This window comes from Palaemon carinicauda, chromosome 37 (genome assembly GCF_036898095.1).
Source record: "Palaemon carinicauda isolate YSFRI2023 chromosome 37, ASM3689809v2, whole genome shotgun sequence".
NCBI lineage: Eukaryota > Metazoa > Arthropoda > Malacostraca > Decapoda > Palaemonidae > Palaemon > Palaemon carinicauda.
The window spans coordinates 3,364,517-3,379,100 of record NC_090761.1 but is presented as its reverse complement, the minus strand read 5'-3'; the positions used below and the strand labels follow the sequence as shown (position 1 = coordinate 3,379,100).

At 43.3% G+C, this 14,584-nt stretch overlaps 1 protein-coding gene across 1 annotated transcript in view; it reads left to right on the top strand.

Annotated features, from left to right (window-relative positions):
• LOC137628969 (E3 ubiquitin-protein ligase BRE1A-like) overlaps positions 1–14,584 on the top strand; it is a 248,520-nt gene that overhangs the window by 99,159 nt on the left and 134,777 nt on the right. The window contains exon 3 of the mRNA XM_068360222.1: positions 7,580–7,655. Within this exon, the coding sequence (XP_068216323.1) occupies positions 7,580–7,655 (76 nt within the window). The remainder of the gene's footprint in view (positions 1–7,579; positions 7,656–14,584) is intronic.

Here is a 14,584-nt window from a genome sequence, read left to right as displayed (position 1 = left end):
GTATTAACTTGAAAGAGCTTGGAAGTAAACATTTCCAAGGATTACATACGTAAAAATAACAAAAGGTAATTTCATCCATGCTGTCCGCTACGATCAGCAATCAATAGATGGCACTAAAATTATACACAATAATAGGTTTAATTAGAAATGCTAAATAATGATAGGAGGGTTATTATAGTTCCCCCCTGTTAGGAATGAAATTACTATGACAATCTTATTGACAAATTTAGTGAATTGTGGTTTTCTGTCCAAGACGTGATAATGCGTCGGCGATGGTGTTGTTTGATCCTCAAATGCTGTGGATCTCAATGTTGTAAGACGACAAGATGTATGACCATCGAAGAAGTTTCTTGTTGTTAAGCTTTGCCCTTTCGAGGAAGGTAAGGGGTTTGTGGTCGGTGTAAATGATGACACGAGCAGCACCTTCCAGATAGGGACGAAAATGAAGGACAGTTGCAACAAGACTATATAATTCTTTCTCGATGGTAGGCCATCCTAGTTGAGTGCCTTTGAATGCTCCCGAGTAATAAGATACTGGCAGCAGGTGTTCCAACAAAGGAGGAAAAGTACTGGTCCCATTGATTTCTTGCAGTAGGACACCACCAAATCCAGTATTGCAAGCATCGACCTGTATAAAAAAAGGTTTAGTAAGATTAGGAGCTTGCAACAAAGGAGATGAAGTCATGAATAACTTTAGCTGCCGGAAGGCCTTATCGTGATCCTGTGTCCAGTGAAACCTTACTTTGCTGGATGTCAAGACATGTAGAGGAGAAGTTATGATGGCAAAATTAGGACAAAACTTTGAATAATATGACACCATACCTAAGAAAGTTTTGAGTTCTTTTTTATCACTAGGAGTGGGAAATGAAGTTATAGCCTTTACATTAGTATCCTTGGGTAATATGGAGCCACTGCCAATGACATGTCCTAGGTATGTGACTTTTGCCTTACCAAATGAACTCTTGGCTAAATTAATAACTAGGTTAGCTTCCAGGAGTCTTTTGAAGAGTTCTTTTAAGATCTTGAGATGTTCGTCCCAGGAGATACTAGCAATTACGATGTCATCCAAATAGACATACACACCCTCCAAACCACGTGTAACTTCATGGACCATCCTTTGGAATGTAGCTGGAGCATTAGTCATCCCAAATGGCAAAACTCTGTATTCAAAGAGACCAAAAGGTGTTATAAAGGCTGATATCTCTCTTGTCCTATCTGTTAATTTAATTTGATAATAACCCTTCAAGAGATCAATCTGGCTAAGGTATTTAGAATTACTCACAGAGTCAATAATATCCGCAATTCTAGGTAATGGATAAGCATCCTTGACTGTTACAGAATTAACCCTTCTATAATCCGTACACATACGATAGGAATTGTTAGGCTTTTTTACTAAATACAAGGCGATGCCCAGGGAGACTTACTTGGTGCAGCCAAATCTAGTTTTAGTAAATACTCAACCTCAGCCTTCAAGGCTGGTAATAAACGATGGGACACCCGATAAAAAGGTTGACGAACGGGATTGGCGTTTGGTTCTAGCACAATATCATGTTGCACCAAGGTACAGCAACCAGGAGTGTCTGAACATGTTGCAGGATAAGACTTCAGAACAGCCTCTAATTCTTCCCTTTCCACCTTAGGAAGATGACCAATATACTGTGTAAGTAAAGAAAGAATCTGTGAATTACTAGCATCTTTCCATGACAAAATATGATTATGAGCCAAAGTTTCTTCTTCGTCTGGCTCAAGAGGAGCTAAAAGTTTATCATTATCAACTGCCTCGGGTACTAGGTTTTTCGGGTTAGGAGAAGTCTCGATGGGAGTATTTATCCTCGAGTTGTGAGTGGAGTGATCAGTCTCTCTACATATCAGGTGAACTACCTGTGGAGAAATCTTTGCAGATTGGTATGGTTTTATAAGATTAATGTGCACTAACTGGCTGGGCTTCCTTTTATCTGGAGTTTCAATTGCATAAGTTGTTTTAGAGACCCTTTTAGTGATTTTATACGGACCCATAAATTTTTCTCTCAATGGAGCTCCTGGAACTGGTCGATATACAAGTACATCATCTCCTACTTTGAAAGTTCTAATTTTGGCCTTTTTATCGTAATGGTTTTTCATTCGAATCTGACTGTTAGTTAAATTCAGATTGGCAAATTCATAAACATGGTCAAATTTAACCTTAAGACTTTGAAGGTATTGCGGAATACTTACTTGCTGGTCTTTGTAAGTACCTCTTAGGATGTTTTCTTTTACCATACTAAGGTTCGTCCTAGGTCTGCGGCCGAACATCATCTCGAAGGGAGAAATTCCAGTCGATTCATTAGGTGTACTCCTAAGTACATACATAAGCAGATCCAGGTCTTCATCCCAGTCTCGTCCAGTTTCACAAATGTACTTGCGCAGGAGGTATTTAATGGTCTGGTGTACTCGTTCGAGGGCTCCATTAGTCTGAGGGTGATAAGCTGAAGCAAAAATATGGGAGATGTTTAACTGCTTTAAAGTTTGCTTAAACAAATCACTAGTGAAGTTTGTCCCTTGATCACACTGAAGCTCTTTTGGAAAACCAAAAATGGTGAATATTTTAAGAAGATTAACAATAATTGTTCTAGCAGATATGTTTTTTATAGGTACGGCTAAAGGAAATCTAGTAGTTGGACACAACAAGGTTAAAATGTACTCATTTTGTTTTTTAGTTTTGGGAAGTGGACCAACACAATCTACAATTACCTTTTCAAAAGGAGAATTAGGTACTGTAATAGGAACTAATGGTGCTGGAGGTATTTTCTGATTTGGTTTACCAGTTACCTGGCAGGGATGGCAAGATTCTATGTGGTGCTTTACATCAGCTTTCATACCAGGCCAGTAGTAATCGTCCAGCAAACGCTTATAGGTTTTGGAAATGCCTAGATGAGACTCTGCTGAATGAGCAAGATCCAATAAGGCTGCACGAAGATTAGAAGGAACTACAAGCTGGTAACTATCATGCCAGGAATTTTGTCCTGCAATCTTCAAAGGTCTATAACGTCTCATAAGGATGTTATTATCAAGATAAAAATATGGTAACTTACTTTCATCAACGTCATCTTTTACTTTATCAAAGTATTCTTTCAAACTATCATCAGACCTTTGATACTCTACAAATTCATCTAAGGGAATATCAACAAGATCAGCAAGGACTTTTTCACCTAAGGTACTTTGATCCACCTTACCTGTGTGTTCAGTGTCTCTAGAAGTTGAGGTTGTAGACCTGGTGACTACTTGGCAGGGAAGCTCTACCACCGGAGAAAACTCTTTGCAAGCTTTTCCGATCACTACTTCAGGCTGCGTAATGATAAGACTAGGAGTACCGTTAGTTTGAGCCAAGTCATTACCAAGTATCATGTCTATGTTCTTGCAAGGCAGGTCAGAATCCAACAAGGCGACATTAGTTGAACCTTTAAAATAAGGACAATCAAGAGAAATCTGTACAATAGGTAAAACTTTTTGACAAGTCAAATCTGACACAGTTACATACTGATCTGTTGGTTTAGCTAAATCTTTTAACTTTGAGCTAATGATAGTTTGAGATGACCCTGTATCTCTCAAAATTTGCACGGGAATATCATTTACTTTACCAGGATATGTAAATGCTGTAAAGTCTGATAGAGGTTGAGCACAGTGAAGAGTCGTTTTATTTGCAGTATTCCCTGATTTGGGTCCTTGTGAAAAAGCATTAGGAGAAGCCTTACCATGAGATGCTTTGCATTTGGGACTAGGACAGTCTTTAATATGATGACCTTCTTTCTTACAAAAAGTACAAACCTGGGGGGAAGATGAAGGTGAGGACGAATGTGGTTTAAGTTTATGAATGAGATGGTAATCATCAGCTAATAGGGCAGCCCTTTTGCCATCTTTTTCTTGTTTTTCTCTAATAAACATTGCCACATTAGCTGGAATACGCCTCAGGAATTCTTCTAAAACTATTAAATTCTTTAATTGTTCTAAAGTAGTTATTTGTTCCTTATCTATCCATTTATTAAACCGCTTCAACTTCAATGTGAAAAACTCTAGATAGGTTTGAGCTTGGTTCTTCAAAGTTTGTCTGAAGATTTGTCTATACCCTTCTGCTGTAACACTATAAGCATCTAATATGGCAGTTTTAAAGACTTCATAATCCCTTTCTTGGACAAGTTGTGCTGCCACATATGCAGCTTTTCCTTTGAAGGAGTTTCTGATTAAGAGAACATATTGGTCTCTAGGCCAGTTGAGAGACGTTGCAGTGTTTTCAAAAGTAATGAAAAAAACATCAGGATCTTTTTCATCGAAGACAGGCAGGAGTTTGCGTGCTTTACTAAGGTCAAAAGCATCGGGTAGCTGTTTTTCTGTCAACCTTTCTTCTATTCTTATGGCTGATAGTTCCTTTTCCAACAGAACTTTTTCTTAACGTTTTATTTCAAGTCTTCTTTGCTCAGTTTCTACTGCGGCATTTGCAGCTTCAAGCCTTTTTTGTTCAGCTTCTACTGTTACCTGCTGCAGTTCAAGTTGGAGTTTCAATTTCACTATCTCTGGGTCTTCAGTTATAGTAACAGTACGAGCATCACCTCGTTCAAGTGTTAAAGGCCTTAAGGGAAGAGCCTCTTCTTCAGTTATGTTACCACTATTTATCAGGAAATCTAATATCTTTCCCAATAGTTCAGCTTTCACCACAGCATGACCTACAGATATTCTTGCCCTTACAGCTATTTGGCGAAGCTGGTCCTTTTTAGCTTCGTGTAGTGTATTTAGGTGCTCCCTGGGTGCACCTAAAATTTCTCAAGATCAAAAGGCATCTCTCAATACTGATAAAAAGGAAAATATCACTGGAAATTATATTACTACTATACACAAGCTATAAGACTTAAAAACGTCAGGGCATTCATGGATTTATGGTGCGAAGGCACCCACAAACCACAGGAATTTCCTTAATCCTTAAGTCCTACAATGTTCAGAAATTCACTTAAATGAACAAGGCTTTAATAATCCATGCCAATCAGAAAACTTGGTTCACCAATAATGCACAACCACTAATAATCTTGAATAAAATATTTTTAATGAAGTAAATAATTGGAAGTACCAACAGTTACCTGAACAAGGAATAAACCTTTAAATATCCATCGAGGTGGAACGAAGTTCTTTACCACGTGGTCGTAACAATATGAAGCCGAAATCCTTTAAAGAGCGAAGGTCGTACCCTGAGTAAGAGGAGCAGAAGTTCCTAAGGAAGGAATCTTTCAATTCCTTATGATGAGGTTTTTAATGCCTCGAAGCACCTCGAGAAGTTGGGGCGACTATGAAGATATCGCTAAGCGATGGTAGTCAACAGAGTCGAGGGTTAAAAGAATGACGAATTCTAGGCTGCCATTACCCTGCCTGCACGTCCTCCAAAATCTCGATGTATGCTTAAGATGACGTGTAACAACACGTCATTCTCTAGGTGAAAGTGTGAGCGCGCTGGAGAACACTATCTGGTGGTGGTCAGTTATAAACTAGCAAAATATCACTAATACACTACACTCATGTTGTCCATCATTTTAGAGAAACAACAAAATGAATTTCACAATCCGTCAAGATCGAGCGTAAGCGTAACACATACGTAAGTAGATCCCGGACACAGGCCCCCAATTTGTCACAACTTCAGCTTTCCACTTGACTATTTCATAAATTCTCAGTAATGAGGGCAACAATTCATGTAGGTATAGTAGATATATTAGGAGAATGATCAAATTAAAGTTGAAATTAAACAAAGACTGTACTTATTTTAAATCACGTATAAATATATAACAAAATAATAACAAATAACCACTTAATAAACACTAGAAACAAGTGAAGAATTAGCCACCGGATAACGAACTCAAAAGTATTAACTTGAAAGAGCTTGGAAGTAAACATTTCCAAGGATTACATACGTAAAAATAACAAAAGGTAATTTCATCCATGCTGTCCGCTACGATCAGCAATCAATAGATGGCGCTAAAATTATACACAATAATAGGTTTAATTAGAAATGCTAAATAATGATAGGAGGGTTATTATAATATATATATATATATATATATATATATATATATATATATATATATATATATATAGATAGATATATATAGATATATGTATATATATATATATATATATATATATATATATATATATATATATATTTATATATAGATAGATAGATAGATATTTATATATATATATTTATATATATATATATATATATATATATATATATATATATATATATATATATATATATATATATATATTTAGATATACTGTATATATATATATATATATATATATATATATATATATATATATATATATATATATATATATATAAACATATATATATATATATATATATATATATATATATATATATATATATATATATGTATATATATATATATATATAATGTGTGTGTGTTTGTGTGTTCATACATACATAATATTTGTTATATTTCAACCTATAGTTTTATATATTTATTTACGTTATAAGTACCAGTACCTATTTTTGTTACTTAAAAGGTATGTGACAAATATCATTGCGACTTTGTTACTGGAATTATACCAGACTTCAATTAATGAACCAATCAACTTTACTTTGAGAAATCCATTGACATTGTTTACATGCCAAGCTGATATACTCGTATCAAAGTATTCATTAGCTTTGCTTTTCCAAAATAATGTTATCAACAATTGCTGGAAACCATAGATTTATGAGGGATGAAAAAAAAGAAAAAACAAGAAATGGACACTTATACATTTTACTCGTCATCACTCTCAAGGAAAAAAAAATGTTTTCTATTTCTACTAATGTTTTTATTTTATTTTTTTATTTTATTTTATTTTTTAGTCGCAAATCTAAAATTTGTAGGAGTCCGAGTAAAATATCTCTCAGTGCGATTCCACACCCCTGTTTTAAACCTCTTCTATTATGTTTGATTATTTATGTTAAACCATATAATCATTATCTACCACCATAAAACATTTTATTGCTCTTCCAGCTCATTTTATATGTGCAGTACACAGTCTTCCCTAACAGGGATTTACTCGGTAGCCTAATAACAATGGGAATGAAGGAAAGAAGGCAAGAAGGAAGGGGGGGGGGAGTACTAGGATAGCCATAGGTGTAAACACCGAAGGAGGGTTGGGGGAACCTCTGCGTCACAGTTACGTGAATAAGTAACACTTCTTCGAAACGCTCTGAAGGAAGGGAAGAAGTTCCTCTTTTTTCTAAGAGTAAACGGGTTAATTAAGGACATCTGTCAATTCATTGTACCACCAAAAATTAGTCCAATGTTTGAAACATTCATTGCTGTAGTTTCATGGAAATTCATAAGCCGGTTTGTTAGATATTTGGGAAACGATAGTAGTTTGTTTTGATTTATGATTTTTGTTCTGTAGTTTTCCTCGTTAGGAATCGACCTAATAGCATTCTGTCTTTCCAGCCAGGGATGAAATGTTGCTAATAATGATGATATGATTGATGCAGTATGAAGTTTTTATTTTTTTTTTAAACAAACTTTATTAATTTTTTTTTTCTTTTTTACAGAAACAGAGAAGGGGAATGCATCTGGTTTTTGATGATGATGAAAACTTTGAAGACTTGCTGTCCCATATTCCCATGGGTAAGTTATTTGATATTATATATATCCACAGACATATCTTCAGGTAGCTTGAAACTACAGTACTGTTGTTTTCCAATGAACACATCTTCAAATATTTTCCACACTCATTCCATTTTATCAAATATTACATAAACACAAAAGGTCAACCCTTTATTTTTACAAAAATTGAAAAGCCGCAAATTTATGGTGCCCAAGAGTCAGTCAATGGAAAGCCTCCCTAACCAAATGACCATTGCTTACAAGTAAATAACTCGCTACTTTATTTTCACATAGTTCACCAATTGTACTATTGTTTATTTTCTTGTAATTTTGTACAGTATGTTACAAGCTCCTACAGTGCACTATTTTTTCCTACATGAATACAAAACCTTTGTCTTTTAGTAGGAGTATGATTTCAAAAAATGTTTAACTAGTAGTAGGTATATACTGGTATGTAGACAGAACATCCTCCCTTGCAGCTCATTGAGTAGCCACTTTGACTTCAACTGTAGAGTAGTACAGACCTATTCTTGGTGTTAAGAAACAGCTTTTTGTTCCGTAACTGAATACAAACCACGCTATTTACATGGGGTAATTACTTCGGCGTAGCTGAATGACGAGCCATAAGAATTTTAACGAGGGTTTACTACCCCTCCGCTAGTTAGCGGGGGGTGGGGAGGGGTAGCCTGCTACCCCTCCCCCTCACACACACACCGGTGAAAGGCTCACTTTACTTTTGGCTCGGATGGCGATCGGAAGTCTCCGTTCCCATCCTTACTTGACGGCCATTATTGTTTTGTCTTTTTAACTTACCTTTCCTTATACTTAATATATTTAAACATTATTGATGTTTATATATATTTTTCTGTATAGGAAATTGTAAGTTCCCTTTGCTTTCGGTGTTGTGCAGTGTGTGTTGTGTTCGTTTACGAGAGTATCGCCGGCTTAGCCAGGCCACCACGATTCTCTTCTTGGTGACGGCCGTTCACTCCTAGGCCACCATGGTTGCCTTCGTGGAGTACGGCCTCTCTCTCGAAGTCGTTCACCTCTTACTCCGTACTACGCTTACGATAGCTTCTCAGGCCGAGTTGCTATTTCGTTTTATTTGTCTCAATTATTTTTATGAATATAATTGTATTTTTAACTTTCAGCCGGGGAACACGTCCCTTCGGGGGTCTGTGTTCCTTGGAACATTCAAAGTCAGTTGCATAATTATAATGTTATAATTTCTGTTTTTTTGTTAAGTTTTCGTCTCCCCCCTCGCCCGCAGTGGGGGAGGAGGGCGTATATCTACTTTCGTTCTTATGTTTTACTTTCCCTCGGGGTTTTCTCTTCGGAGTTTTCACCCGGGGGAATTCCTGTTAAATAATTATTCTTTTTATTTTACAGTTTACGATGCCGATTCTTCGTGCCTGTTGCATGCCTTCGAAGCAGAGCTGTCATATTTATGCCTGGGGAGTCTGCTGTCGCCGCCATCTCTCTAGGACATCGTCAAGGGCATTCGCTTCTCTTAGAAGTTCCCCCGTGACTACTGTCAGCTCTTCAGTGCATCATAGATCGATAAGGAGGTTCGCCTCCTGGGTAGTTGTTAACTTCCCTTCTTACCTTCCCTGGTCCTTAGGTGGTTATGTTCTTGGGGCTGAGGGACCGCCCTTGTGACTTGCTCAAGGGTCTGAGCGGTTGCAAGGCCGGACCTTGGTACTAGCGACTATGCTCTCGGGGCTGAGCGGTCGCTTCTGTAGCTACGCTCAAGGGGCTGAGCAGCTGCAAGATAGTCTGGACCTCTCTCGTTCGCGAGGGAGGCCACCCTAAGGGCTCCTCTTCAGAGGATTGCTCCTTTTGTCTCTTCTACGAAGTGTCTCCTCCCGTTCGCGTGAGAGGACACTCAGAGAGACTCCTCTTCGGAGGATTGTTCCTGTTTACGTCAGCTGATCTTACGGCCCTTGGGGACTCCTTCACCAGTCTCTTCTACGAAGTGCTCACCTCTCGTTCGCGAGAGAGGCCACTCATAGAGACTCCTCTTTGGAGGATTGTTCCTGTTGAAACAGCTTGCTGTTCAATCACTAACACTTCGGTGTTTAGTGACAGGGAAACTTCGGTTTCTCTTTTTCCCTGACCCTTCGGGGTCTCGGAGCTTTAGTTACGCAGTTCCCTCGGGCTCTCGTAACTTTAGTCACTTCTACACTTCGGTGATTAGTGACGGAGAAACTTAGGTGTCTCATTGCGCTGACCCTTGGGGGTCTTGCAACTATCCCTTCGGGGCCTCACTACTCAGGCTACGTTAGACCTTGGGTCTTTCTCTGCCTGCTGTATCCGTTCCTGACTGCTGACGCGCCTTGGCGCCCACGCCTCCGTTATCCAACGGGCTCCTCCCTCCGGGGCAGGAGAAACTTTTTCACAGCGTGAGTAAGTCCCTTAAGTGCCATGTATCCCCTGCGCGCCAACGTTCCCTTGCGCGCTAGCGCTCGGCTGCTGTTCCTGCTCTTCCTGAGACCGCCTTCCAGAGACACCCTGTTCCAGTTTTCAACTAGGCTTCTACCAACGTTCCCTGCGCATTTGCGCACATCGTTGGGGTTCCCGAGATAGCGCACAGGCGCTCGCCAGCGGTTCAGCCTGCGGTGTCTCTAAGTCTCTTCTACGAAGGACACCTCTCCCGTTCGCAGGAAAGGTCCCTCACAGAGACCACTCCTCGGAGTGTTTAGCAGCCCTTCAGTTGATCGTCGGCTCTGAAGCAGGCCTCCTGGTTCTCTTCAGTGGATGCCCTCCCTTTTAGGGACACATCCCAGTTCCTGATCTACGAGTTAGCCGATCCTTCGACCAAGCGCGCGTGCACGCTCTCCGACGGTCTTCTGTTGCACAGGGGCCTACGATCTTCACTCGCGCGTAAGCGCTGAAGATCGCCTGCGCGCGGGATGGTTTCCCGCACGCGATCTTCGCGATGGTCGAAGATCGTTAGCCGCCGATCTTCTGATACGCGCTAACGCGTAAGTGCTGAAGATCGCCCGCGCGCGGAAAACTATCCCACGCGCGATCTTCGAAGATCGTTAGCCGACGACCCTAGCGCGCAGCACCGACGATCTTCGTAACGCGTAAGCGCCGAAGGTCGTCCCGCGCGCGGGTTAGTTTCCCACACGCGATCTTTGAGGTCATCCGCGCGCGGTTTTCTGCACGTGATCGTCGACGGCCGTTAGCCGGCGATCTTCGGATCCGGCGCGCAAGTGCCGACGATCTTCATAGTACGCGTAAGCTCCGAAGATCGTTCTGTGCGCGGGATGGTTTCCCGTGCGCGACAATGAGGCCGTCTGCGCGCGGTTCTCCGCACGCGATCGTCGACGGCTGTTAGCTGCCGATCTTCGGATCCGGCGCTAGGCGCGCAAGCGCCGAAGATCGTTCTGTGTGCGGGATGGTTTCCCGCGCGCGGCCATTGAGGTTCATGTGATCATCAACAGTCCCGGTGGGTATCGAGCCCCTCCCTCCTCCCTGGGTAGGGATCGGTGAGGGGACAGGCCCTCCGGGCAGAACTCCAGTCCATGTCGGAGATACGCTCCCTCCAAGAGGTGGCCAACGGGTTCCAAGGCCTCCTTAATCGTCTCCTTCCCTTCTCGACTCTGTACAGGGTTGTCAGTCCAGCATAGCGTCAGCAGACGCGGTCAGTCTTGCGGTGAGACCACAAGACTTCTTGTGTACACTGGTCCGGTAGGACGCGTACTTCCGACCCCGGTTAACCCGTCTTCAAGGAAGTAGTTTGGAGTTTGCCTGGAAGGCGGATATACCAGTTCAAGGGCCGTGCTTCGGTCTCTCCACAGCACCTCAACAGTTCACCGATACTTCCACTCTGATCTCTTCACGGGCTCTCAGGATCGGCATCCGTCCCCTCCGTTTCCTGGGTGACTGGCCGATCCTAGCAGACTCGAAGGCATCCCTTCTTCATCGGGACAAGCTCCTCGGACTTTGCCAAGTTCTAAAGATCATGGTGGTCCTCAAGGAGGGCACAAAGGCGAAGGAAGGTCGCGAGACCTTTCCCCACATGAGAAGACCCTCCAACCCAAAGTGGTTACGTCTCTCCTCCCTGGCCCGTCTGGTTTCCAACAGTCGCCTCAGGATGAGTTCTCTCCAGTGGCGACTCGGGGATTCGGGGGCACGACTCCCCGGACGCCGGGACCCCTAGGGGACAACCGGGACAGACGGACCCCCAGGGGTGGGAAGCAGACGAGGATCTACAATAGGGAGTGGACCTTCTCGTCCTTCCCCCAAACTTGATGCTGTTTTCGGACGCGTCAAAGAAAGGGGGGGGGGCACGTTCTGAACCACGGGTCCTCAGGCCGGTGGTCAGAACCAGGAAGTACCCTCTCTAGACCTACTAGAGATGGAAACTGTGTTTCTGGCATTTCAGTAGCTCCACCTAGCCTGGCGGACTACTCTGTGGTTGTGAGGATCAACAACACCACAGTGATGGCTTTCTTGCCCAGACAAGGAGGTACTTTTCAGTACAGCCATCCCATCCTGCGGTAGATACCGTCATGGTCCGAGTTCCCTTCGGTCTCCTTAGCAGATCGCTTGATTTCAGGCAAAGGAATGGGCTCGACAACAGTCTGAGCAGTGCGACACGGGCACCACATTCCAAGTGGTCTTTGGATCCTCAAGTAGCCTACAAAGTCCTGTCTTGGTGGGGCTCCCTCTGTGGACTGGTTCACTACAGCACTGAGCTGCAAGCTCCCGCTGTACTGCTCCCCGGTCCCGGATCTCAAGGCCCTCTGGTAGGATGCCTTCCAGCAACGGTGGGACAACATCGATGTGTTTGCCTTCCCCCGTTCTGGCGGATGAGGAGAGTACTCTACAGGACCAGAGTTTCAGTCAGTCTCTCAATGACCTCCCTAGCTCCGCTAGGGCCGCTCGCAGGTGGCTCACCAGTCCCTCTGTAACTCCTTACGGAGCCTCCGAGGGAACCCCCCCCACACGTCATCGGTTACTCACACAGCCACATGCCATCATCCTCCGCAAAGCCGTAGCTTGCTCCATCTTCCCGCCGGGAGTCTATCCAGCATCTCCTCAAAGAGAGGATTTTCGCAACAAGTTGCGAAAAGGAGGCCTGGACACCTGCGCAAATCTTCCGCAGTAGTCTCCCAGGCGAAGGAGCGAGTTACTGTGGTCGGTGTCGTGGAGAGGGTATCCCTCCACACGATGCCGCTTCCAGCGATAGCGGAGCCCCTCGTGGGATTGCGGGATGAATGTACCTTTCAGTTTCGGCTGTGAAAGGCTATCCCTCAGCCTTAGGTCTTGCCTCCAGGCTCTAGGGATAGACATTTCTCCCTCGCTGGAACTCTTCCTTCTCATACGAAGCCTTGTCCTCTCCTGCCCTCAGTCGAAGGTGAGACCTCCTCCTTGGGACGTGGTTCGAGTCCTCAAGTCTCTAAAGAGACCCCCTGACGAACCACTACATAAGACCCCAGATCACCACCTTACTAGGTAGACAATGTTCCTGCTAGCCTATCTTCAGCCAAGCTAGTCACATGGTCTCTCATATGACTTCGCCCATTCAGGGGGATAGGGGGAGGCAACATTCAGGTTTGTCCCTGAGGTTTGTTGCCAAGACTCAGAATCCGGGAGTACCGGACCCGCTGTTCGACTCCTTCCAGGTTTCGAGTCTCCGTCCTGTAGCAGATGACCCAGACCATCTCCTACCTTGCCGGTAGGGAGTCTGAGGTGGCGTCTTAAGAGAACGGCTGCAGTTCGTCTCCAGGCTCAAGCCTCGTTAGTGGATCCTGGGAAGCGAAGAGAAGGGTCTCCAGGAGCACCATCTCGGCCCGGATTCGCAGGGTGTTACACCCGGCTTTGAATCCTGACCCTTTTCCGTCGCATCGCCCTAGAGCCCATGATGTCAGGGGCGTAGCTACTTCCCTGCCCTTCATGGAGCATCATTCAGTGACGCAGGTCCTACAAGTGGGGATGTTGAAGCATCAGACCATCTTCTCAGCCCCTTACCTGCAAGACATGACCCACAGGAGGCTCGATACGTTTCTATCAGACCTGTGGTGGCTTCACAACAGCTGGTCTAAACCTCAAGCTCCTTGATGGACAAGTAGCAGAAGGTTGAGGGCATTGTTACCTGTTATTAGTCTGCATGAATGAAAAGATCTGTCTGGCCCTTATTCTTTTCTTCATCCTCTTCTCCCTTGGAGAAAGCAGCATCCTGGGTTCTCTGCATAGCTGACCTCAAACCACTGCAGGGAGACCATGCTTCCTTGTGTTCCTAGTATTAGGTGTAATACTGTCATGTCCCCATACCCTGATGAGGTGGTATTGGGAGAGTCCTAGCCTGGATTTCCTTCTGAGGAACTCCAGGGCAACTGCCTGGGACAAGTCACTTTTCACCTTCGCACACACCTTACGTAGGCCGCGGCAGTTTTACAACCGCCAGTGAGGAGCAGGGATTCCCTATTGTCCGAGTACTTGATCGCTCGAATATGGAATCCCCGGGCAAGCCAAAGCCAGTATGGCCGGGACTTACCACCCTTCCTAAGGGTCAAGTCAACCCATGTAAATAGCATGATTTGTATTTCAGTTACGGAACAAATGACAAATTCGTAGACAATTTGTATTTTTCCTAACTATACAAACCTTAGCTATTTACACATATTTGCCCACCAGCCCTGTCCCCCAAGATAAGTCCTACCTCTAAGTAAAGTGAGCCTTTCACCGGTGTGTGTGAGGGGAGGGGTAGCAGGCTACCCCTCCCTACCCCCCGCTAACTAGTGGAGGGGTAGTAAACCCTCGTTAAAATTCTTATGGCTCATCATTCAGCTACGCCGAAGTAATTACCCCATGTAAATAGCTAAGGTTTGTATAGTTAGGAAAAATACAAATTATCTACGAATTTGTCATTTTCCACTTCTGCTAATTCATCTCTCTCTGCATACTCAACCGAATATGGACACTCCCCTATATGCACA